The sequence below is a fragment of the Nelumbo lutea genome, chromosome 4 (genome assembly GCF_056320005.1).
Source record: "Nelumbo lutea isolate HS-2025 chromosome 4, American lotus-T2T, whole genome shotgun sequence".
In the NCBI taxonomy this organism is placed as follows: domain Eukaryota; kingdom Viridiplantae; phylum Streptophyta; class Magnoliopsida; order Proteales; family Nelumbonaceae; genus Nelumbo; species Nelumbo lutea.
In genome coordinates, this window is record NC_142687.1 from 13,972,905 (window position 1) to 13,995,359 (window position 22,455).

Genomic DNA, 22,455 nt, shown 5'->3' on the forward strand with positions numbered 1-22,455 from the left:
TCCCACTTCAGACCTCTCAAAGGGGCATCTATTTTATTTATTTATTTTTTAATTGTGTATTTGATGCTATGCACCATTAATAGCTTTCCTGACCCCTTTTTTCTCCAAATTGCTAGTTGTGAGATTTGATTCCCTGTCAACACTAGAACAAACCAGCCCTCGGTTGGTCAAATGGGCATGTAATTAAGCCAAGTTTACATAGAATTATGGCTTCCAAGTTAATCAACCCGGCCCTCTTTGGTTCTTCCCCTTATTATATAAGTTTTAAGGAGTTATGAAGAAAAGAAAAAGGCTTGCTAGATGTCTGTTTACATTGTACATTGAAAAAAGAAGAATAGTTGTGCCAATGGATGGATATAGCTGGACCTTCTTTGGTGGATATTGTTATTATTGCCGCACAATGTGAGTAGATATCCACTAAACCATATGACACAGCATTTACATTATTATTAGCAATCCTATGTGAAATAAAACATCACCCTCATCAATACAAGTAGATGATCTTTTTTCTTCAAGGTTCCGTTGCTGGCATTGCATCACAAATTCATCTCCAATGATGCATCTTCCCAGTTGCTGGGCTCCCCAAATAATCCAAGTGATCGTGTTCAGCATCGGACGACCCAGAATTAAGTGTGGTTTGCTCCTTATCATTACTAAATTTGACTTGGTCTCTGCACTTACGGGTCAGTTTGGAAGGAGTATAAATATAAATATGTATATAAAATATAAGGTTTTGCGCTAATCCTATATATTTGTATTTTTGGAACCTACAGAAATGAATAGAATGAAGTACGAATGATATAAGAAGAATCATGGTTAGCCCATCTGCATCATTAGTATATTGATGTATGGGCATTCAAAGTTCTTTGGTATGATGTTGCAGCTTGTTTAACCAAGTGATCTGAAAATTTCAATGCAATGCATGGATGAACCTGTGGTTGCTTAGGCTTTTACATGTTAGAGAATAAAAACCTATTCAGGGAACAGAGGTCATGGATTTTATTATGCGGGTTCCACTCTAAAAATTGATATATTGCCACTTATGCCTTTCTTTCATTTTTGGTTGTAAGTAAATCCTTTGTGGATGATACGATACATCTGATCGGTTGATTCCTTACCCGAGAGATATAGAGAGAGGATTTCTTCCTCACAGCCTTGAATAAAACCATACAAATATGGAGACATTAAGGACACATTCTGTGAGGATGCAATCGGGATATAATAATATCATATGTATGTGTAAGTGAATGTATTAACCTGGCAAAAAGCTAGCCAAGAATCCCAGACAAAAGAAAGAAAAAGATTTATCACACAACAATAGCTCGAGCTCCAGATAAGGCACTAGAAGGAGTGATCTTGGTTGCAAAAATATGGGGCATTTCTTTGTTGCCTTTACATGCTGACGATGATGGTACACATTTATATTGAAATTTGAAATTGACGAAGAAAAACATTCAAGGGGCAATGTGAGCAAAGAATTCAGATGGCTCCACACAGAGTACGCCATACATATGCCCAGCGTGCATTGAGAATATTTCCCATTTTTTGTGTAAAAATGCTGTACATACACTCCCCTTAGAACAGATTACAATATAGATGGAAGTCATGGAACATCTAATAGTGACCCATATAATTTTAATGATGATAACACGCAACCCGGTGTGCGCCCAATTCCCTCAAACTAATCATACCGCTTGGGAATAAGCAAATCAATCACTATAGCTTGTTGGGATTGTGACTTGGGGGGATTGGGGTGGGGATGAAAGTGCAATTAAAGCTCCCTTTAATCACCCCTCGATCCCATACCTTGCAATCAGTGTCATAAACGATTTTGGTGTCCTCCCTTTGAGGATTTGCTTTTTATCAATGAGTCAGACTTCACTCACATTACATAGCCCTCACACCACATCTTTGAATTGGCACTAAGTACTTAGTACTCCTCCCCAGTCCCAACTCAAACCCTTCGACTTGTCTTAATCTCCTCTTTTCAATAGGAGCAGAGCTGACATGATATACTATAGATTACTTCCAGCTGATGACATGTAAAAAATATGCAGGCCATTTGCTAGTGAAAAATGTCTGAATGAAGGATGTCTACCCAAACTCCAGTTCTAATAATTCAAGTATGTGGATCCATCTAATATCTATACGAGAGAGATGGGCACAAATTAAGCACTAGTGCTAGTGGAGCCAAAGCCCAAGGGTTGTTGAGCGTGGCGTGCAGGCGAATTGTTACATCACAGAGAGAAAGAGATAGATGATCAGGCAAATGTCCTTTTCCTCGTTTGAGATGTAAATGCTTCATTGGTGAGAATGCCTCTATAATGCCCACTATATATATTCATTTGTCTAGAGGAATAGAGCTGCTTATCTACCTACCTAACTACATGTAACCCAATAGCAAAAGGAGACTTCGATACTTGGCCAAAAACACCATTTAAAAGGTATACTCGTTCTATGGCCATAATCATTTGATTGTGAGGCTAAAAGGTCCGCTGCCAATATATAGTGGACGATGCAATAGCTTATTCATTCATGGGTTTGATCCCACATCTCTTATTTAGAGGCCTCCAAATGATCATCTCAACAACTGGGCCATTGACAGCAAATTTGCAAGATCTAAGGGTCTATTCGGTTTGCAGTTGGAATGGGAATTGGAATTGGAATTGGAGTTGTATTATTGTAATCTTTCAGAATCTGAATCCCAATGATCTATTCCCATTGTCTGTTTAGTTCAGGAATAAGAACAGAAATAATAATAAGCTGGAATGAGATGTCATTCCCAAGGGGAGGGGAGGGGAGGGAATATAATGGCCATTCCCTTAAATGGGGAAATGCCATTTCACCAGGAATGGAAATGAAATTTCGATTCCACCCTACCAATTAACAGATGAAATGTAAATGACCCATTCCAATTCCGATTTCAAACCTCTAATCATGCGAACCAAAATGGCCGTAAAAATTGTATTGTTTAAATATACCCTCTTTTAGATGATAAAAATTGCTTAAATGTACCCTCTTTTGAGATGATTTCTTTTAATGGTGGGAAGGTTTTTTTCCTAATTGGTTCCAGTGGTCAATCATGCCAAGGGTTTTTAATCATGGAAAAGTTTTGCTACCCTTTGCATCACATGTTAGTTCATACGGACTTCATACAATAATAACAGTGCTGACAGCATAATTGTATGGACTAAGGTGTCACATGAAAAGAGGCTGTGGATGGCTAAAGCCCAAAGTTAATGGAATATCTGTCGTCGCACAGCGATTGGTCACCTGTGACTGTGAGAAGCGTATGGAAAAGTATAGGAAATGGATTTCTGGTCTGGTCAGAAATGGCTTTATTGCTGAAGAAAGAAAATACTTCCATTTACTTAGAATGCAAATACTGGGGCCTGTAGTCTTCTATTTGATATGTCAGGGCTTGAAGTCATTTTAATCCTGCTAATTGTCGACATACACAAGCAAATTCAACCTTCTGTATGGGAATATTTGGGTGCTGTTTTCTAACATTCTTTCCATTTAAATTAAAAGAAAGTTTTTCTTTTTTTTGCATAAAAAATTATTAAGGTTAATGTATTGGCAAATTCTGTTATGTTTGGAAACAAAATGTAAAAACAATGAATGAAAACAGAATAGATTTTCTGAAGACCAAAATTGCCCCTTGTATATTGAAAAAGAAGAAATGTCACAACAACACCTTAGTTTTCCTGGTAGAGGTGCAGTTATACTTATCCCTCATGTACTCCACTCCGGCTACTCCATTTGAATATTTTCCCAACGACGCTTGTGCGAACGATATTCATCTTATTTCTTTTCTGATTTTAGATTTTTTGTCATGATTAAATACATATTACTTTGTTTATCTTCACCTCTCCTTCCACTCATATGTAGGGATTTCATCCATCGGCCTCTTGTGAAGCCCTAAATAGAAGAGACCTATTGGATATCAAGTTCTTGAAGAATAAACATGGCAACAAGTCAGGCCAAATTGGCACAAAGAAGTGAATATCGCCGGAAGCTTCGACTGTTTGTGGTGGTCTTGCCATGAAATTCATTTACGATTGAATCTTTGATCCTTAGCATTGATTATCGCGAGAATTGTTTAGCATTGGGTTTACTCAAGCTCTGTGTTTTCTAAGTAAACTTTGTAGAACCAAAGAATATTTTAACAAGGGTCAGGTCAGGTGGATCTTGTCAGAGAGTGGAACCCATTCTTCTGCAGCCAATTTAGCCCATTGCTAGTGACATAACTCTAGCATGGGTTGCATGGCTGTAGCTTAGGTGTCATGTCTGTTGACATGGCCGCTAAGCTCTTCAAGTACTGCAGCAGGCGTATTTTGGCAATGACCGCTCAATGCTTGTCACCAATTGTATCTTCCACGTTGGTTGCGTCGCAGTGATGATAACCAATGACCCGAGTCGTCAGGGAGAAGCTAAAATGGAATTCGTTAGCTCTCTTAGGAATCACCATGGAGCTGACGACAATGCCTACGCAGCCGTGTTTCAACAAGAAGGCGGAGCGGGTAATCCAAGAGTGTGTCATTCAACAAGGATTTGGTATAAGTTGCCAGTCTTGGCTTGCATGATCACATATCCGGTTATTTGCACCGAAAGTTCTGTCGGTGAGTGAGCTCATCTTATATGCCTACTCGGTTGTAATGTTTGCAGTATCAGATGGTGAGTCCAAGCTAACGGTATTGGACTTCACGACAGTGTTCGACAACTTTTTGCATTCGTATCGGAGGGAAGGCCGTGGTTCAACAGGTGGCACCAAAATGTATCTCTTAGCCTTGTTGGATGAGCAAAAAAGCTTCATAAAATAAATTGGAAAAAGGTAGTTTGAGCATTTAAAAAAATTTAAAAAGTCAAATGAAAATCTTTTTCAAAGTAATGGAGGGGAGTCTTTGTTTAACAATGAAAGTTCAGGGGTGTTTGTTGCAAAAAAAAAAGTGTAGGGTCTTTATTACTAACCCCTTAGTATAGGGGGGTCTGTGTAATTTATCCAAAATAAAATCTTGGGATTCTTAAGTTTTTATAATTTGGGGGAAATTCGGGAATAATTCAGATTATTAATATTAAACCTATAGGAATTTTAACAGTTTACCACTAGATATGGAGTGGGTTCAAGTAATTATATGCAGACCCCATCCCCCACCTTGTCCTCATTTATGATCGGGGAAGATCAACCCCATTTGGGGCGAGGCAAGGCAGGATGGGATGGGGTCTTAGTTTTATGGGAAAAATTGCCATTCTTATGGAAAAATAAAACATTGAGAGGGAAATTTTAAATAGGACATACTCAAAAAATAGAAAAATAAGTACACTCTATGAAGAGTTATGGCTTGATTAATGTTTTGTTGGCCTATTTGGGGAGTTTGGATTACAGGTTGATTTGAGTCGAGCTGAATGCCTGGTCTTAGTTTTATGGCCTATTCGAGCTAGAGGCTTGAGATTGAATTTGGCTTGACTCAAAAGCTCGCAAATTTGAACCTGGTTTGGCTCGATATTGACTACAAGCTGAGCTTCCTATAAGAAATTGATGAGGGCGGATTTGGCCTTCCAATAACATTGTGACACATGGCATCTCAGAACAACTGGGTGACACTCGGAACCACTTAGGCACCAACTTGCCTTAGCCAAGATGGTGGTGTCCCAGTTGGCGACCTGGCACTAACGCCGACCTGGTGACCTGGCACTGTCACTAACCTGGCGACCGGGCACTAACGCCGGCCTGGTGACCTGCCTTCACCGTCGACCTGGTGACATGCCTTTATGCCGACCTAGCGACTTCGACCACAACTCAGGTTGGCTAGAAAGCACCTCGTCCAGGGCCGGCCTACAACACCTCGTCACTGGCCGAAGTGACCTCGATGCAAGGAGTGACCTCCCTCGAGGGTGTGCTGGCCTGATTGAGGTCCAGGTGGCGACCTACGAGACGTGCTTATCGACAAATTCGACATGCATATCCCAACACTCCCATGATCCATGGAAGTTGGCCCATGTACCGAATGTTCCGGAGGGTGGTCAACGTGCATGGCGGTTGCCTTCAGGAATCTCGGACCACTTAGGCAACCTCTCGAAAATCTCGGATGCAGTGCATGAAGCCCACGCCAAACAATGCCTATATAAAGGCACCAACCCCAATGACATAGGGGGGCAAGTAAGCACATTCTAGCTCTCATACTTTATGATTTTTTTAGCTCGCAATCTATTATGAGAGTACTAACTTAATCATCAAAGCGACTTTGCCGGGTTAGTCACCCCGGGTCCTCTGACATTGATTCCTTGCAAGTTTCTCCAAAGAACTACATAGCTCAACAATCAATCCAGTTCATCACCATTCAGTCAGGCATCAGAGTCACCTTCCAACTCGCCACTAGTTAGCTCGATACCTGATCTGCCCCCAGCTTGGCCTGGTTATCTCGGCACCTAATTTGCCTCCAGCTCGGCCTAGTTAGCTCGGCACCTAATCTGCCCCCAACTCGGCCTGGTCAACTCAACACCTAATTTGCCTCCAGCTCGGCCTAGTTAGCTCGACACCTAATCTGCCCCCAGCTCGGCACTTGATCTGCCTCTAGCTCGGCCTAGTCAGCCTGGCTTCCAGGTCCTCATCCAGCAAAAGTTCTCCACTTCGGCCTCTAAATCATCGGCCACTTGGAAGCAGACCGAATGACGAGGTACTTAGCACAAGAAATTGATTCATCAATTGGCACCGTTTGTGGGAAACGCTACAAGAAGCTAAGGTCTCATCTTCTAAAAGGCTAAGTCTTCTTCTTCTAGAAAGCTAGGTTCTCACCTTTTAGGAACTAAAGTTTTCACTTTCTAATTTCCATATTTTATGAACTCAAAGGCACCTTTGAGCAGTATCAACACCGAGAACAAATACCGATTACTGGGGGGCAAAAGCATCAACACCCAGCTCGACGTATTCATGTCGATGTAGAACATGTAGTAGTAGAAGGACCTTGACAACTAGCAGTCTGGCGACAGGCACCTCGGTGTAAGGCTGTCCTCGTAGGTTGAGCCAATCATGGTTCCCGTAGAAAGTTGATGGCCAACAAACTAAGCACCTCTGCGACTTTATTTCAAATCGGATAAAGCCTCATCAGCCCTCTTCGCGAGGTACCCTCTACAAGATGAGCTCTTCGTGGCTTCCGCAGGGGTTGGCGGCCAACGGACTGCATGGACGCCCTTGCCGGTCGAGCCTTCCAAAGCTCCCGTGCGAGCTGATGGCCTAAAGTCAGTAGTGCTGCCCCTAGTAGGTCGAGCTCCTAGTAGCTTCTTGCAGGAGTGGGTGACCGGCGTCACTAACGAGGTTGATGCAGCATAGCCGTAGCTCTAATGTGCCGAGCTGGTAAAAGACCTTGACGCCACATAAGACCCAGTCGCCTCTTCGGCATGGGCAAAATCAAGGGCAAGGAGAGTGGACTACAAGTCGCTCCCAGAGCCTAAGGGCTAAAGTGCCGAATTGATAAAAGACCTCGACGCCACATAAGACCTAGTCGCCTCTTCAGCATGGGCAAAATCATGGGTAAGGAGAGTGGACTGCGAGTCGATCCTAGAGCCTAAGGGCTAAGGTGTTGAGCTGATAAAAGACCTCAGTACCACGTCAGACCCAGTCGCCTCTTTTGCGTGGATGAAATATAAAGCAGTTATCATTCTACACGAGAAAACAAAGGAAAAAACTTGTTCGCTCTCAGCACCATGATGGATGCAAACTTAATTTCTTCATAGCCGACCTCCACCTCGGTTGTAGGCTCCGCATAAAACTCACTGGCTGGGACCAACTCAAAGGACGCTACGCTGAAGTCTACCTAGGTGGAGCGACCTGATAAAGCAATCACACAGAACCTCCTCTTAAGGATGGCATGATGAACTTCACTCTTGAGGTCCTTAGCCGGATCGCATAACCTCTGATGGTTACATCCCTAATAAGGTAGATGTCCTCGGGGTATCTGCTCCACCTCTCCTCGAGCAGATGAATTTGCTCTTGGGCCCCAAAAATAAAGATGGCGAGGTCCTGCACAAGGCTGCAAACACTTGGACTCTTTCGACCTGAGAATCAAATTGAATCGACGCTTATGAGCTCATCGAATTAGTCATTGCAATCCAAAAGAAGCAATCTAGTCCCTTCACCGAGTTACTTTCAGCTCGGGAGTGGGGGGCAATTGATGAGGGCGGATTTGGCCCTACAATAACATTGTGACACATGGCATCTAGGAACAACTGGGTGACACCCGAAACCACTTTGGCAACAACTTGCCTTAGCCAAGATGATGGCGTCCCAGCTGGCAACCTGGCACTGACGCTGACCTGGCGACTTGCCTTCAACATCGACATGGCAACCTGCCTTTATGCCGACCTAGCGACCTCAACCACAACTCAGGTCGGCTCGAAGCACCTCGTCACTGGCCGAAGTGATCTCGATGAAACGAGTGACCTCCCTCGAGGGTGTGTCGGCCTGATTGAGGTCCAGGTGACGACCTACGAGACGTACTCGCTGACAAATTCGGAATGCATATCCCAACACTCCCACGATCCTTGGAAGTTGGTGCATGTACCAAACGTTTTTGAGGGTGGTCAACGTGCATGGTGGTTGCCTCTGGGAATCTCGGACCACTTAGGCGACCTCTCGGAAATCTCGGATGCGGTGCGTGAAACCCATGCCAAACAATGCCTATATAAAGGCACCAACTCCAATGACATAGGGGGGCAAGTAAGCACATTCTATCTCTCATAGTTTATGATTTTTAGCTCGCAATCTATTATGAGAGTACTAACTTAATCATTAGAGCGACCTTGCTGGGTTAGTCACCCCAGGTCCTTTGACATTGATTCCTTGCAAGTTTCTCAAAAGAACTGCATAGCTCAACAATTAATCCAACTCGTCACCATTCAGTCACGCATCAGAGTCACCTCTCCAACTCGCCACTAGTTAGCTCGACACCTGATTTGCCCCCAGCTCGGCACCTAATCTGCCTCCAACTCGGCCTAGTTAGCTTGGCACCTGATCTGCCCCCAGCTCGACACCTAATTTGCCTCTAGCTCGGCCTAGTTAGCTCGGTGCCTAATTTGCCCCCAGCTCGACACCTGATTTGCCTCCAACTTGGCCTAGTCAGCCCGACATCCAGGTCCTCATCCAGCAAAAGTTTTCTATTTTGGCCTCTGAGTCATCGACCACTTGGAAGCAGATCGAATGACGAGGTACTTAGCACAATAAATTGATTCAACAGAAATAAAAACTATACATATATATATTTATTTATTTATTTTACATATTAAAAATTACACACACACACACACACACACACACACACTAGGCTTGAACTTGGCTTAAATCGCCAAATTGAGCTTTTGATGAGCTAGACTCGAATAGCGTGTGAAAAGCTCGATTTGTTTCCAACCCTAGTTTGGATTAGTTGAGCACAATGGTTGTGTCACTTGTGTTACTGGTTGAATTAGCGAGAAGGCCCCAATGCTAAGGGTGCTGATAAAATATCAAACCAAATCAAGAAAACCGAACAAAAAATTTTCGATTATTGAATTGGCTGGATATATATATATATATTATCTATATATATAAATATGTGATATTTACAATTATCTATTTATAATATATTATATACATTTATTTATAATGTATTATAAATATGAAAAACAAAAATAAAATGAAGAACCCAACCGGTCAACTGGTTCGATTTAGTTTTAATTAGAAGATTCTCAAAAACTTGTAGTATCGGTTCGGTTTAGTTTCAAAAAATAATCATTGAACCGTGAGCACTAGTCTAAGGCCTTATTTGTTTTTGGGTCTACTATCCACATTACCGGATTACCCACAAGACATCACAATAGGGGTAGATAGCGTTCTATGGCCTTGTATGTTTTTCGGAAGTGAGGGCACGTAAATTGGTGGGTTAGGGAAAATAAATGAAATAGCATTTATATTTTGATATTAATTAATTCGTGAAAAATAATAATTTTCGAGGGTTCATTTAATTGGACAAATAAGACCATCCTAGCCTTTGGCAAATCACTTATCCATATATATATATATATATCGAAAATTATTAATACGTAATGGAGTTCGCGTTCTGTGCAGCCATGTGTGCTCTGGACGCGTGAACCCGCCACTCAGAGTCCTCCATGTCAATCAGGAAAAGGGAATATGTACCGTTAACGCTTCAAGTGTCCTTAATTGGGTTTAGCGGTTCAACCAGCCGCAAAATGACAAAATGGAGATCATTTTTGACTTTTCCCTCTATGTTTTTCCCCTTGGAGACCGAACCATACCCACACTGTGACTCGAACCAGTGGCCGCCGCCGACGATGGCGAGAGCTCCAATGGTACGTTTGTCTCTTCTTCTTTTCCTTCTTCATGCTCTGGTTTTGAGTGCTCGTTTATTTATATTGACAGTAGACCTCTTCATGGCTGGGCTCGAGTTTAGCTTTTGCCATATACACAACACCGAATCTATTCAACTGAAGTTCTTTGAGTTCAGGTCTCTGATAAATAGTTTGGTCACTTGGTGGTTAGGGATAATAAAAAATTTTGAAAGATTCAAGATGATTGAACATGCAAAGAAGAGATGGAAGGTACCCTAATTTTGGACTATGCAAAGAAGAATCAATAGAATACTTGAACCCGTGGAACTAAGCGGAAGATTCAAAAAGATGTTTAATCCGTGTTGTTGCCTACGAATAAATCGATTTTTGGTGGTGGACTCGAGTTCATCCCATCGCCGCCTCTGATGCTTTATCAGAATTTGAAGAACAGAACCGAAGAATTATCAATGGACGAGCAAATAATTGGGCCAAAAGGGTGTGATGTGTGAACTGTGAAGAGCTAAGGGCTTCGGTGAATATTGAATAGAGATGATCAGGGTATCACCGTACCAAATCAAATACTTGCTTCTGGTATTTGATTTGAGGTGATAAAAAGAGACGCCGGCATGGTCAGGGGGCTCTCCTTGTTGCCGTCGATGGCTGCCAGAGAATACAGGGGAAAAGCGAACAGGGTTTACTGGATCGGCCACTTGAAGGTTTCGGTGGAAGGAGGAAAGCTCCAGGGGAAATCACTCAAAAATCTCGCAGTACGGGTTTGGCTCTGGTTCGTATCGGATTGAACCGTCGAATCCAATTATGGCGCATTTGACTGTTAACATTTGAATGGTCGACGTGGTCGAATCCTATTGGCGGATTCATTCGTCGAGTGCACCCACGGGTGCACAGAACGCGGACTTTACGTAATGCAATAATATTACTGTTTTTTTGGATAAAATAGTTATTTCACAACTTTACATTACACGGGGAATAAGTATTTTCTTGCCTGCTAAATATATTTACCCACGTAAATGACTTACGGAAACGTGAACAAGCCATTTAAAGAAATTGTAGCGGATGCTCGCGGGGAAGCAATCAAGCCATTCAAATGACTGACCTACAGCGGATTTGGGCTCATCGGAATTTTTACAAAAGCCAACTGGCAATAGCTTATACGCTGTCCTTATTGGGCCCGGGCTCCGGAAAGCCAGAAGCCGCTGCGCTTCAGCCCTCCCCTCCCAACCGGGCATTCTAACCTGTGGCTTATACCGTTTGTACAGCGTACTTACGATCTGGTTTCGGACGGAACTTTCGAGTTCCTTTGTCTGTCATATAGCGGGTAGTGCACAGTAAGCTATAAATAAGGTGAAACATTGCAAAAAGCGGGAAAAACGAAGCAGCTCGAAGTTCTTAATGGCGGGAGCTGATTCTCAGAAGCATCTCTTGACATTCATTCGCGATTTTGCTACGGAAAAGTCCCATGGAGGTGATTTAATCCATTGCCTATGGTTTCTGTTAATGATATATTCCTTGATCCGTCTTTCCTTTTCCGGTCTCTGACAATATCACCTAAATATCCTTGAACTGTTAATCTATTCAGAACGAAGATTAGATGGTCTCAAAAAGAGAATCCAAGATCTTCAATCTGAACTAGGCGCTGCTAACGTAGAGCATGGAGACGCCAAACGCTCCAAAGAAACCACCGAGCAGGAGCTCCAAGGCTATGAAGTGGAATTATCTTTGAATGAATCCTCCATTCAAGCCTTAGAGGTTTGGATAGCTTATTTTTTGACTTGATGACCAGGTGGATCTATCCTCTCATGTCATCACAGATTCACATATTTCTGTTGGAATTACCTTCAGGCCAGGATTTCTGCGATTCAAGAAGAGGTATCGAAGATTGGGTATGACTTGGAAGCTCTTAAGGCACGGGTTTCCGCTCTAAATAATTTATTTACTTATATTTTTTATGATAAATGTTCTCGAAATTGGTTATGCGCACATTTCTGTCCAACTGAAATCTTCTTACTGAGATTGCGTGAATTTTGGAAAATGGACGTGTGTGTATAATTGCGCTTACATGATGCATAGAACGACGAAGAAATTTCACGGTATGGTCTAATTTTCATCAATGCCTTTTTCCATTTTTTATCTGTTTAAAATTGAAAGAAATGTTTTTCGCTTTCTGACTGTTCCTTATTGTTCCTTATTATTGTCCATGCAGAGACAAATTTATTACCGAAATGTTCGAGTTCAATAAAAAGATAAGGTTCGCTCATCTATAATATTTTATTTCTTTCTTTGTTGCCCATTCTATTTCCAACAATATGTGCTTCACAAGGAAACATGAATGATAGTTGGATTTATAAATTCAACAAAGAGCCTAGATTACCAAATATTGGGCCATGACAATAGATTCCTGCCACCCTCCCACTGTTCATTGAATATTTCATTTAATTTCTAATCAAATTTCACGAATTACAATCTCTCAAAAGGAGGTTTGGCTTGTAACCCAACTTGATACCATCTCTCTTCTAACCATGGTATTTGATTTGGTCCGAGGTCACTTAACTGAAGCACAAATGTAGGAGAGGAAAACATGGAAATGCTATTCGATTCATTCATTTGTCTAGGTCACCTTTAGTTCATGTACTTTACAATAGGTGTTATTTTCTTGACCAATGTAAATCAATTAGTCCAAAAGTTCATTTGCCTTCTTTCCAGTTTGACGATAATTGTGGTTTTATACTTGTAAAGAAAAGGGTATGGCTTTCATGCAGTTCTCTATGTTATCTAACTTTGGTACCCATGAATCTGGATTTGGACATATTACACAAATAGAATGTGGTTGCCTTGTTAAAGTTGTGCCTCAAGTGAATATCTAAATTTTGTCTCAGAATTGGGTTGTAATACCATAGCTGGAAGAAATATGGGTCCAATAGTAACTCTCAACTTACTCTTGCAGGCAATTTCAAGAAACAAATGCTCATGCTTCTCATAAAGAAAAATGCCTTGAGCCTTCATCAGATCATGGTATGTGGGGTTAATTCTGGACATTAGTTGTGAAAATATCATACTAGATTTGCATGTGCAGTTACAATGACAGGATGTTCAGTTTGTGACTAGTTTTCTCCACTTTTGGGGACAATGCTGCTACATAACTGGAATTTGCTTAGAACTTGTCTTTAATGTATGGTCAGGTTAACTCTGCTAATCCATATTCAGTCTTAACCTTTTTGTTGATGTTTCACATTTGACTTTATGAGGTAATAAGACATTCAATCGATCCATTAATACATAAAAATGTTTTCAATGTTGGGGACAAAAATGATTTCATCCTCCATTTGATATTGGTCTACTCATTCATTTACTCACCTTATGCCTCATCTGTATGTACAATCTTGTGGATGATTATGCACTTTGTTAGATATTTACTCCATTTCTATGGTAGAAAAATATCTTATTTTGATCACATAATTCACTAATGTTTTGTAATTCCAGGTTAGGAGCTTGATAACTACATCTAAGTTTTTGGAGTGGGACTTGCAATTTATGGGCTATGAACTTGGTAGCTCTATCTAGGATGTTCAAAAGCCAAATTAGATGTTTACTCTAAAAAGTAGAAGGGAGAAAAGAAGCGCTATTTATGTTTCTTCATGCAACAGTCTTCTCGTTTTCTCTCCTCTTTCCAGAGAATTTGGACTGGAATATAGTCATAATTTTTATTCTTGTTGCTTCTCAATTTTGGTTCCTGGCATTGAAATGAATTCTGTTGTTGAAGTTCTTCTTACATGCTCTAGCTGTGTTAAAACTTAAAACATATAAGGAAATGCCTGAATTGTGGAAGTGTCATAACTAACACTGAGAATGTTGACTTTACCAAATAAATCATCAAATATGGTGTATATAATACAGAAGTGGCATTTTGGTAATTATGGTGCTTATCAGTAGTAACTAGGTTAACTGCATAAATGTTAATGGTAAATTGGTTCCCCTTTCCAAAAGAAATTATGCATGATATTCTTTGCTTTGTTTTTTAAATTTCGAAGGGACTAGTTTTGATTTGCTTTTGAAGCAGGCCACATACTTGAGGACAGGCAAGCGATGCTTGATACAGGAGTTGCTTTAAAAGGTCTTGAGGATGAGCTTGCACACATCATTTCTCAAACTCACATGGAGGAACAACAGTACCAAGAAGAGCAAACGCTTCACGAGAAGGTGAGAAGTTGGTCCACCTTTTTTTCTTTGGGCTGGTAATCATACCATGCTTTACTTATGGTGGAATCAAACTTATCTTCTGATACTGTTCCTGGTAGAATGAATTATCTTTTGATATGCAAATTTTCTTAAAGAGTTCATATGCCATGCATTATGATATATTAGGGCCCATTTGGTTCGTGGGAATGAAGATTTGAATTAGTGGTTTTCCATTTTTAGCAATGAAACCCATCTGTTGGAAACCAGAAAGAAAATAAAAAAGGCCGAAAGTTTACAAGTGGATTGGATTACCTACTAAGAGAGAGAAGATCGATCCAGTATCCTTCAGAAATCCATAAAGAAAAAGAAGAGACTCACGTGTTGGCAGAAAGCCAAATCAAAAAGGAAGAAAGAAAAGCAGACAAAACGTTCTGGAATCAAAATTGAAATGGCCCATTCTGATTCCAACAGTTTGGTTGGGCAGAATCTGAATCCCATTCCCATTCCTGGTGGAATGGCTTTCCCCCATTTGAGGGAATGACCATTCCTCCCCCTCCCTTGGGAAGGAGATCTCATTCCAGCTGATTCCAATTCTGATTCCGAATCCCGTCTGAACCAAACAGGCTATGGGAATAGACCATTGCGATTCTGATTAGAGGGATTTTGATTCTGATTCCAGAAGCAAACCGAGTGGACCCTTGTTTCTTCTATGGTATACATCTTTGTACAATTGTTGCAAAACACTAGTTTAAGGAAGAATAATAAGGTTTACTAAGGATCAATTCAAAACACACACACACAGACACACTACCGCAGATCATTACAGCCCAACCAGAAGGTAAAGGAGGGGCCTATTAATCTCACAATTTTAGTCTGCAACACTTTATTTTTGTATGACTATATTTTGACATATTAGGAAGGATCATGCATTGCTAGTGTAATCTAGCTTGTAGGCTCTATGCTTTCTGCTTTAGTGACTGATCAATATTGTGATTATTTTTAAAACTAGTAAGTGGGCACATGCGTTGCACGTGGGAGATTGTCATGATAATGATTAAAGTATGGAAAATTAAAAAGAAATTGAAGAAAAAATTTCAACACAGGGCTCACATATAACAAGAAACTCATCTGGATGAGGTTGTTCAAAGAATCACGTGGCAATGTAGATGGTATTGTTACTTGCCAAAAATCAGTCTTGGGTTGCCTCTTGAGCTTCCATTGAATATGAATCTAGGTATTCAATGTTTTTGGGTTGATAAAAAAATTAACGAGACACCCTAATTCTTGTCTGCCCAATACCTGCAATCACTTGCCATTTCCTTAGATGTCAGACATCACTTAGGCACACTTATGTTGACACCTAGCCTTAACACCATGAAATGAATTAGAAAGGTGCTCTCCTAGCCATGAAGGCTTTTTTTTTTTTTTCCTTTTTTTGACGATAAACTGAAATTGATAAAATATCAGAAGGTTGTTGCAACAAACAGTAAAGCAGTTTTACCAATAAATAACACAAAAAGAAAATTGATAACATAAAATATCTGCAGCTACAAGGTCTAAAGTTGGCCAAAATTAACACCAAAATCTGAGCATTCCAAATGTTTACACTCTGTATGGTAAATCTGCTACTCTATCATCAGGAAAAAATTCACTGTTTCTCTTCAAAGATCCTTCTGTTCATCTCCTTCCAGATCCCAAACAATCAATTAACCATAAATTGAAGATGTTTATCCCACATCGATTTTGAAGTCTGCATTCTGATTCGTTATTAATTAGGGTACGGAGTTTGTTTGCACCTGTCCCCATGGTTTTGAAATCAGGCTTCAACCTCAGCTGTAAAGCCAACGCTTCCTTTTGTTTCTGCCCCCAATACAAAATATCAAAATAGGAAAATTGTCAGTGATAAGGAAAAAAAAAACAGACTGCAATTGCATGGAAGATTATAATTGAAGAGGGTTATCATCTGCGAAGGAATGAGTTACAGGATTCAATGTCTGGTTCTGTCTGAAACTCTCCCAGTAGATGAGATAGTTCTTTTGTGAGGTGGAGCTTCTTACGGTGAGGGCCTTCACCACCACCACCACCCAAGCCGGTCTCTTCTTCTTCTGCACTTCCCATTTCTTCTGTGCTTGAGGGGATTTGATTTATGTCCAGCTCTTCATCACGCTACCACCATCTGTAAGGAAGATGAAGATTTGAATTAGTGGTTTTCCATTTTTAGCAATGTAACCCATCTGTTGGAAACCAGAAAGAAAATAAAAAAGGCCGAAAGTTTACAAGTGGATTGGATTACCTACTAAGAGAGAGAAGATCGATCCAGTATCCTCCAGAAATCCATAAAGAAAAAGAAGAGACTCACGTGTTGGCAGAAAGCCAAGACTCCATTTGAAAGTAAACTTGATCAAAAAGGAAGAAAGAAAAGCAGACAAAACGTACTTTAATGTGAGAAAAAAGTGAGGAAAAGAAGAAACAAGCAAAACTAAAATGGAAGAAAACCCAGCTACAAACCAGATCCAAGACATATACATAAATCGATAGACAGAGATTAAAAAAAGTTTAGTAAATTAGAAGGATTGAAAGAATACAAGTTTTAATTCATAAAAAAAAAGAATACAAGTTTTAGCATTACAAATCATAAAAGAAATCGAAAGCCCATAAACAGAGAAGGAACGAACTTGAATAAATGAACATAGTGATAATACCCTTGAAAAATTTGCTCTCCCTCAGCATCGCCATCTTCATTGGATTTTCCAGAACCACTGGTGTTCTCGTTGCCAATCTCAACCGTGTCTTCTCGGCCTCCACCTCCACCTCCATGCTTGCCGCTGCTGGTGTGCCGGCATCTCGAAAAACACCGGCCTTCAAGCAGAACCCAAAAGAAAACGAAGGAAAAAAAAAAGAACTGAAAAAGACCAACTAAATTAAAAACCAAAAGTTTTTTTTTTTTTTTTTTTCCAGCCACTCCCACCTTCTCTAACAATGACGGACATCACTGCAACTACGACACCCTCTTGTTGCTGGCTCCCCTCTTGGGTAGTTGTCTTGGGTTTCTCTGCATACTCTGATTTTCCACCTTCTTGTCCATCCTTATTATAAGAATGGCAGAAGTAGAATAATAACCATTCATAGATAAACCATCGTGGAAGCGTTGATCTCTTTGAATGTAGGAGATGAAACCGCTTGGAGGAAAGGTACTCAAAAGTGGGAGATGAAACCGCTTGCAAGGAAGCTACTCAGAAGTGGAATAATAGTTTGTGGGAGAGAGGGCACTCTTTTCCGGTTCCTACTCCAGTGAGAGTAAAGGACATATATGCCCTCTACATATGCATAGAGAGGGGGGCAGAACATGTCCAATGAAAATTCCAGAAAGAGAGGGTATTCGCTCTTTTATAAGTAGTATAGATCTTAGGCAATGATTCAAATCTGAAAGATATTTCGCATCAAGTTGACTTCATGTTTTTCTGCTTGTTTTTTAACTCCTCTACGAAGTTGTAGATTGACATTTACTTAAGTAGCTCTTCTTGCTTGTAAGGATTATTTTTTTTATTGTGATTTTTTAATAATTCATACACCTTTGGCATAAAATGAAAATTTGGCTGCACAAAAAGCTGAAAGAATCTTTTTTTTTTGTCAAACTCATTTTATATTTTCTGTTAAAGCATCATGAGATTTTCTTAAATTATATAATCTATGTTATACCATTTCCAAAGTTTGTTCTTATTTACTTTTTTTCATTGAGGATCATTTCCATAACGGGACTCAGCAAGACCAAGCTTTTGCTGGATTTGCAGTATACTAGATTTCACCTTATTTAATGGTTTTGATTTTCTTCATAAAGTGATGAGAGGTCACTTATGCTTTGGATATTAAAACTGTCTTCAGGTCCAGCAGGAGTTTGTTCAGTCTGAAAGGCAAGTGTTCTTAATGGAGGAAATTGTGAAAGAAATGAAAGAACTAGAGCATATCACAAGATATCCTTTTCATCATAGTAAAAATAGATGCACTACCTGATACAGCGGTTACAAATTTGGTAGCATTGTTGTGGCCCATGTATCAATTGATTAATGGCACTAAGATTTGTGGAAGTGACAATATGAAGAAAGAATTTCTCGGGTTGCTAGTGCTTGATATGTGAGAATACTGTGATAAGATACCGGCTTGTGGATTGTAGTCCATTGCCAAGTATGTTCCTTTGACAGCCAAAAAAACAGATTTCTGAACTAGAAGAGTCATGTGCATCTCTTGGTGAGGAGTTGCAGAGGAGATTTTTGTGCCCCGGCTGTCATCTAGATAATGCAGGAGCATTGGGAGGAATACTTCAGGCAAATGAGAGAAACTGATATCATTTATCTTGGCTGCTTAGGTTACATGGTCTTTAAATGTTGTTACTTCCCATTGGAAAAATTCTCCTGGTAAAGCACAAAGGAAGTATTGCTGTCAGGGGCTCTACAAAATCAAACCTAAAGCTTATTGCTTTGGTTAATTGATATGATGCCCAGCTAGTTGTTAAAGGCTTCACAGGATATTGTAACCATTTTGATGGATTCTCTCTGTTTAGAAGACGAAATGCTTTAGAGTTTTGTTAGTTTTGACTGCACAGAGGTATATAATACCTGCGAAGCAGTCATTTTTAAACCTGTAAAAATCAGTATGGTTTCTGTGGGAAAGAAGTTTCTATTGTATGTAATAAAGATGGCTAGATCTTCTTATGTCTTTATCTGTTTCTTTGCTTTTAGGGAGGCTTGAGAGGGATACTCTCTCCTGAAGTCTTGAATGGCTAGGGATCAGTGGTTATTTGTCTTTTCTTTCCTTCTCCAGCAACTTAGGAACATGGAAGCCAACTGAAAGAGTGAAGGGACCCACATGGTAGGGGTCTGAGCCCCACATCAAAAGGTAGCTCCTCTATTAGCAACGGTCACTTATTACATTCATTAGTCAATGTGTTATTTGCTAGCTTGGGAATAGAGGCGTAGCAAAGCTGCTGTAACGGTCGTTGATCTGGACAGTTGGACTGTTTGGCCTGGAGAGACCGGGCAAGCAACTGGTTCTATTTCATCCCTGAACCATTCTTTTACCAAAAACTGTTGACTTGGTCAGTGACCCACTAATGTGGATGGTTGAGCTGTCAACCTGTTTGATCAAACGGGATTTAGTACTCACTTTTCCTACCCACTAATTGTAAATTGCAGCCACACATCTCTCAATTCACGGCGGGTAGAGAGTGGGTAGGAAAAGTGATTAGGAAATCTGGGTTCTTGTTTGACTCAGACAACAGTTTTTTAGTTATTTTATATTTTAATTATTATTTTTTTATTTTTTACTTTTTAAATTTCAGCATTCTGATATGTTTGGATCAGATGGTTAAACTGTTGACCTAGAAAGTGGTGGCCAAAATGGTTCTGATCCCAGGTTGGCTTCTTTTAAACCATTAAGGCCCCGTTTGTTTTTCGGTAAGTTATTTACTTGGGCAAGTTTTTCTTAGGAAATATTACCCGGGTAAGTGCATTTACCCATGTTCTTTTATTTCTCATGTAAATAAGGCAATGACTATTTTCGCCATAAAAATCCATTATTAAAAAGGGCATTTTTGTCTCATTCAAGTGCTGGCAACTTTCTCTTTAAAGTGGGAAAGTTATTTACCCACTTAGGAGATGGGCAGGTAAGTGATACAAAAAAAAAAAAAAAACTTTTCCTAGTCTCTACATAAATCTGGAAAAAGAACATGTGATTCTTGGTTAATGGAAACCAAAATCCGACCAACTTTTTTCCCTCTCAAAATCTGAAAAAAGAAAGCCCCCTAATTGGCACTGAATAACCCAATGTGTCTTTCCTTCTGTCTATGTTAACCTGTTAGATTATTAAGTGTTGAAAAATGTCAACTAAAATATAAAAGAACCATTAAAAAACATGAGAGATACATGACCCGGCCCCTCCTACATGGAATAGCTATTTGGAAATAAATGGAAAGGGTGAGTGAAAGAACAGAAGATTTAGAGGTTTTGGCTTTATGAGACATTACATAAGCTGTAATTACATCAGTCCTATTAACATAAACTAAAGATATACTATCAAAAAGTTCTGACATTTATCCAGAAGTTCCAATACGGCTATACCCTAGCGGTTAGCTGTATAACGTAGATTGGCATCCCCATCATAAATAGTTAAAATTGCGAGAGTACCTCATTATTTGTTACAACTTACAATTAAGAGTGCAAATTGGGTGGGGCAGTGGGGCTGAGTTGGGAATTTGTTGAGTTTTCAAATAAGCCCAAACCCTAACCTTAGCCCGGTGTAGTTGAAACCCGGCGACCCAATTAGCAGTCTCAGTCACATTAATTTCGTGGAGTTATACCAAAAGTACCATAATACGTATTGCCCCAGTATCTAAACACGTCTGTCATACCCAGCTATCTTATAAATGAGTGAAACTTGAGCTTCAAGGAACTTTTGCCAAGATTCCTTCCATACAACTGTTTAATCTCTGCATTAAAGTAAGTAATATTGTAATGGGCCTAATGGTCGACCGACAATGATTTACTAATAGTGCCACTTCTGCTAGTATACACTAAATTAATATAGAAGTATAGATTATAATGTGGCATAATCCAATAGTATCGGTTTATATCTATTTAAGTTCTAGAGCATCGAATTTCTATTATTTTTTTTGTTTCTTTTTTGTGTGTTTTGATAAATTTAGCATCCATAATTGAGGTGCAAGCTCATTCCTCTATCAACACCGAGCAACAGGACTCTGATCTTAACTGGTCCCATTTCATTCATATTCGCACCACTTGCAAATTAGTGCAGAATGTCCTATATCCATGGTTCAAAATATCGATACAGGGCAATACATCGGTAGGGTGTATTGGCCTGTATCGGTATTGTTTTTTCTTTTGTTTTGTTGTTTTATATTTTTTGAATCTAGTTCAGAGGGGCCGATCTATCTCTTGAACCACTCGCAGACCTGAAATATCCCCTGTAGGAACATATCGAGAAGGTTTCAATATAATACGTATCGACTGATATGAGTCGATACATATCGAAATTTTGAACTTTGACTGGGAGTTTGAGTTGTAGCTTAATTGGACATTGCTGTGTAACTAAATTGCAAGTGTGACTGGTCAAAGGTGGTTCTACTGACTTCAAAAAAAACGGTGGTTATGTGTTAAATGAATTATTAATCTTGTATCTACTATATCCATATTAGAAAGAGAAAGGATGTGAGGGGTTGTCTCACTATACAGTCATATGGATCTCCTCCTTTCATTTTTCACACACATGGTTATTTATTTTTAATTCTTTCCATACCATATCTTTCCCACATCATAGATTTACCCCCAATAACAAATATAAGAAGTTAGAAAAAAAGTCCCATTAGATCTCAATTGTCTCTAATAAAGTTCACCATTATTTTCTCCATTATGACCATTCTTGAAACTCTTTCTCTCTCTCTCTCTCTCTCTCCAATAGTCTATGTTTGGAACGCCTCCTCTCCCCCATTAAATCTCTTTTTCCTCTTAAATCACTCTTTAAGTTTTGTCCTTGATCAGTTTTTTTTTTTTTTTCTTTTGGGGGGGGGGGTGGTAAGTTAAACAAGAAAATGAGATAGGAAATAGAAGAGGTAGGGTTTGGAGAGAAAAGGCCTGGGAAGGCTTGGGTCTATTGCAGAAGCGTTAGAGAGTGATACTTGACATTTTAGTTCAAGGTTGCTTTTATTTATTTATTTTTTGTGTGGGGGTGGGGCGGTGGAGTGGGGTTGAGGACCCACTTTATTATGTTTTTGACCCTTCACTTACTAAATAAATAATGGTTTTAACAAGATTTTTTTTTTTTTGGGGGGGCGGGGGGTGTCTTAACCATTTTTTACCCTTGCCTGAAGCCAAACAGATGCCAAGACCCAAATATGTCATCCCAAGCTGACAGATTTCCATTTAGCCT

General features: G+C 39.9%; 1 protein-coding gene across 3 annotated transcripts; it reads left to right on the plus strand.

The window, feature by feature from the left end:
• Positions 1-10,207: 10,207 nt before the first annotated feature.
• On the plus strand, positions 10,208-19,223 carry LOC148854061 (spindle assembly checkpoint component). 3 transcript variants are annotated; one of them, XM_088982549.1, is made up of 10 exons: positions 10,208-10,344; positions 10,418-11,806; positions 11,921-12,090; positions 12,184-12,246; positions 12,412-12,431; positions 12,545-12,589; positions 13,286-13,353; positions 14,399-14,538; positions 18,400-18,488; positions 18,725-19,223. In XM_088982549.1, the coding sequence occupies exons 2-10, from the start codon at positions 11,734-11,736 to the stop codon at positions 18,855-18,857; spliced, it is 801 nt and encodes a 266-aa protein (XP_088838675.1). In that variant the 5' UTR covers positions 10,208-10,344; positions 10,418-11,733; the 3' UTR covers positions 18,858-19,223. The 3 variants fall into 3 exon arrangements, with proteins under 3 accessions (XP_088838675.1, XP_088838676.1, XP_088838677.1); XM_088982550.1 differs by having other exon boundaries at positions 10,221-10,344; positions 10,415-11,806; XM_088982551.1 differs by having other exon boundaries at positions 10,234-10,344; positions 10,535-11,806.
• The last annotated feature ends 3,232 nt before the right edge of the window (positions 19,224-22,455 follow it).

Excerpts from the sequence above, each read along its gene's own strand:
- LOC148854061 (XM_088982549.1), top strand. The coding sequence starts at position 11,734 with ATGGCGGGAGCTGATTCTCAGAAGCATCTCTTGACATTCATTCGCGAT. Across the intron at positions 12,091-12,183 it reads CCTCCATTCAAGCCTTAGAG|GCCAGGATTTCTGCGATTCA; the intron begins GTTTGGATAGCT and ends AATTACCTTCAG. Across the intron at positions 12,432-12,544 it reads AACGACGAAGAAATTTCACG|AGACAAATTTATTACCGAAA; the intron begins GTATGGTCTAAT and ends TTGTCCATGCAG.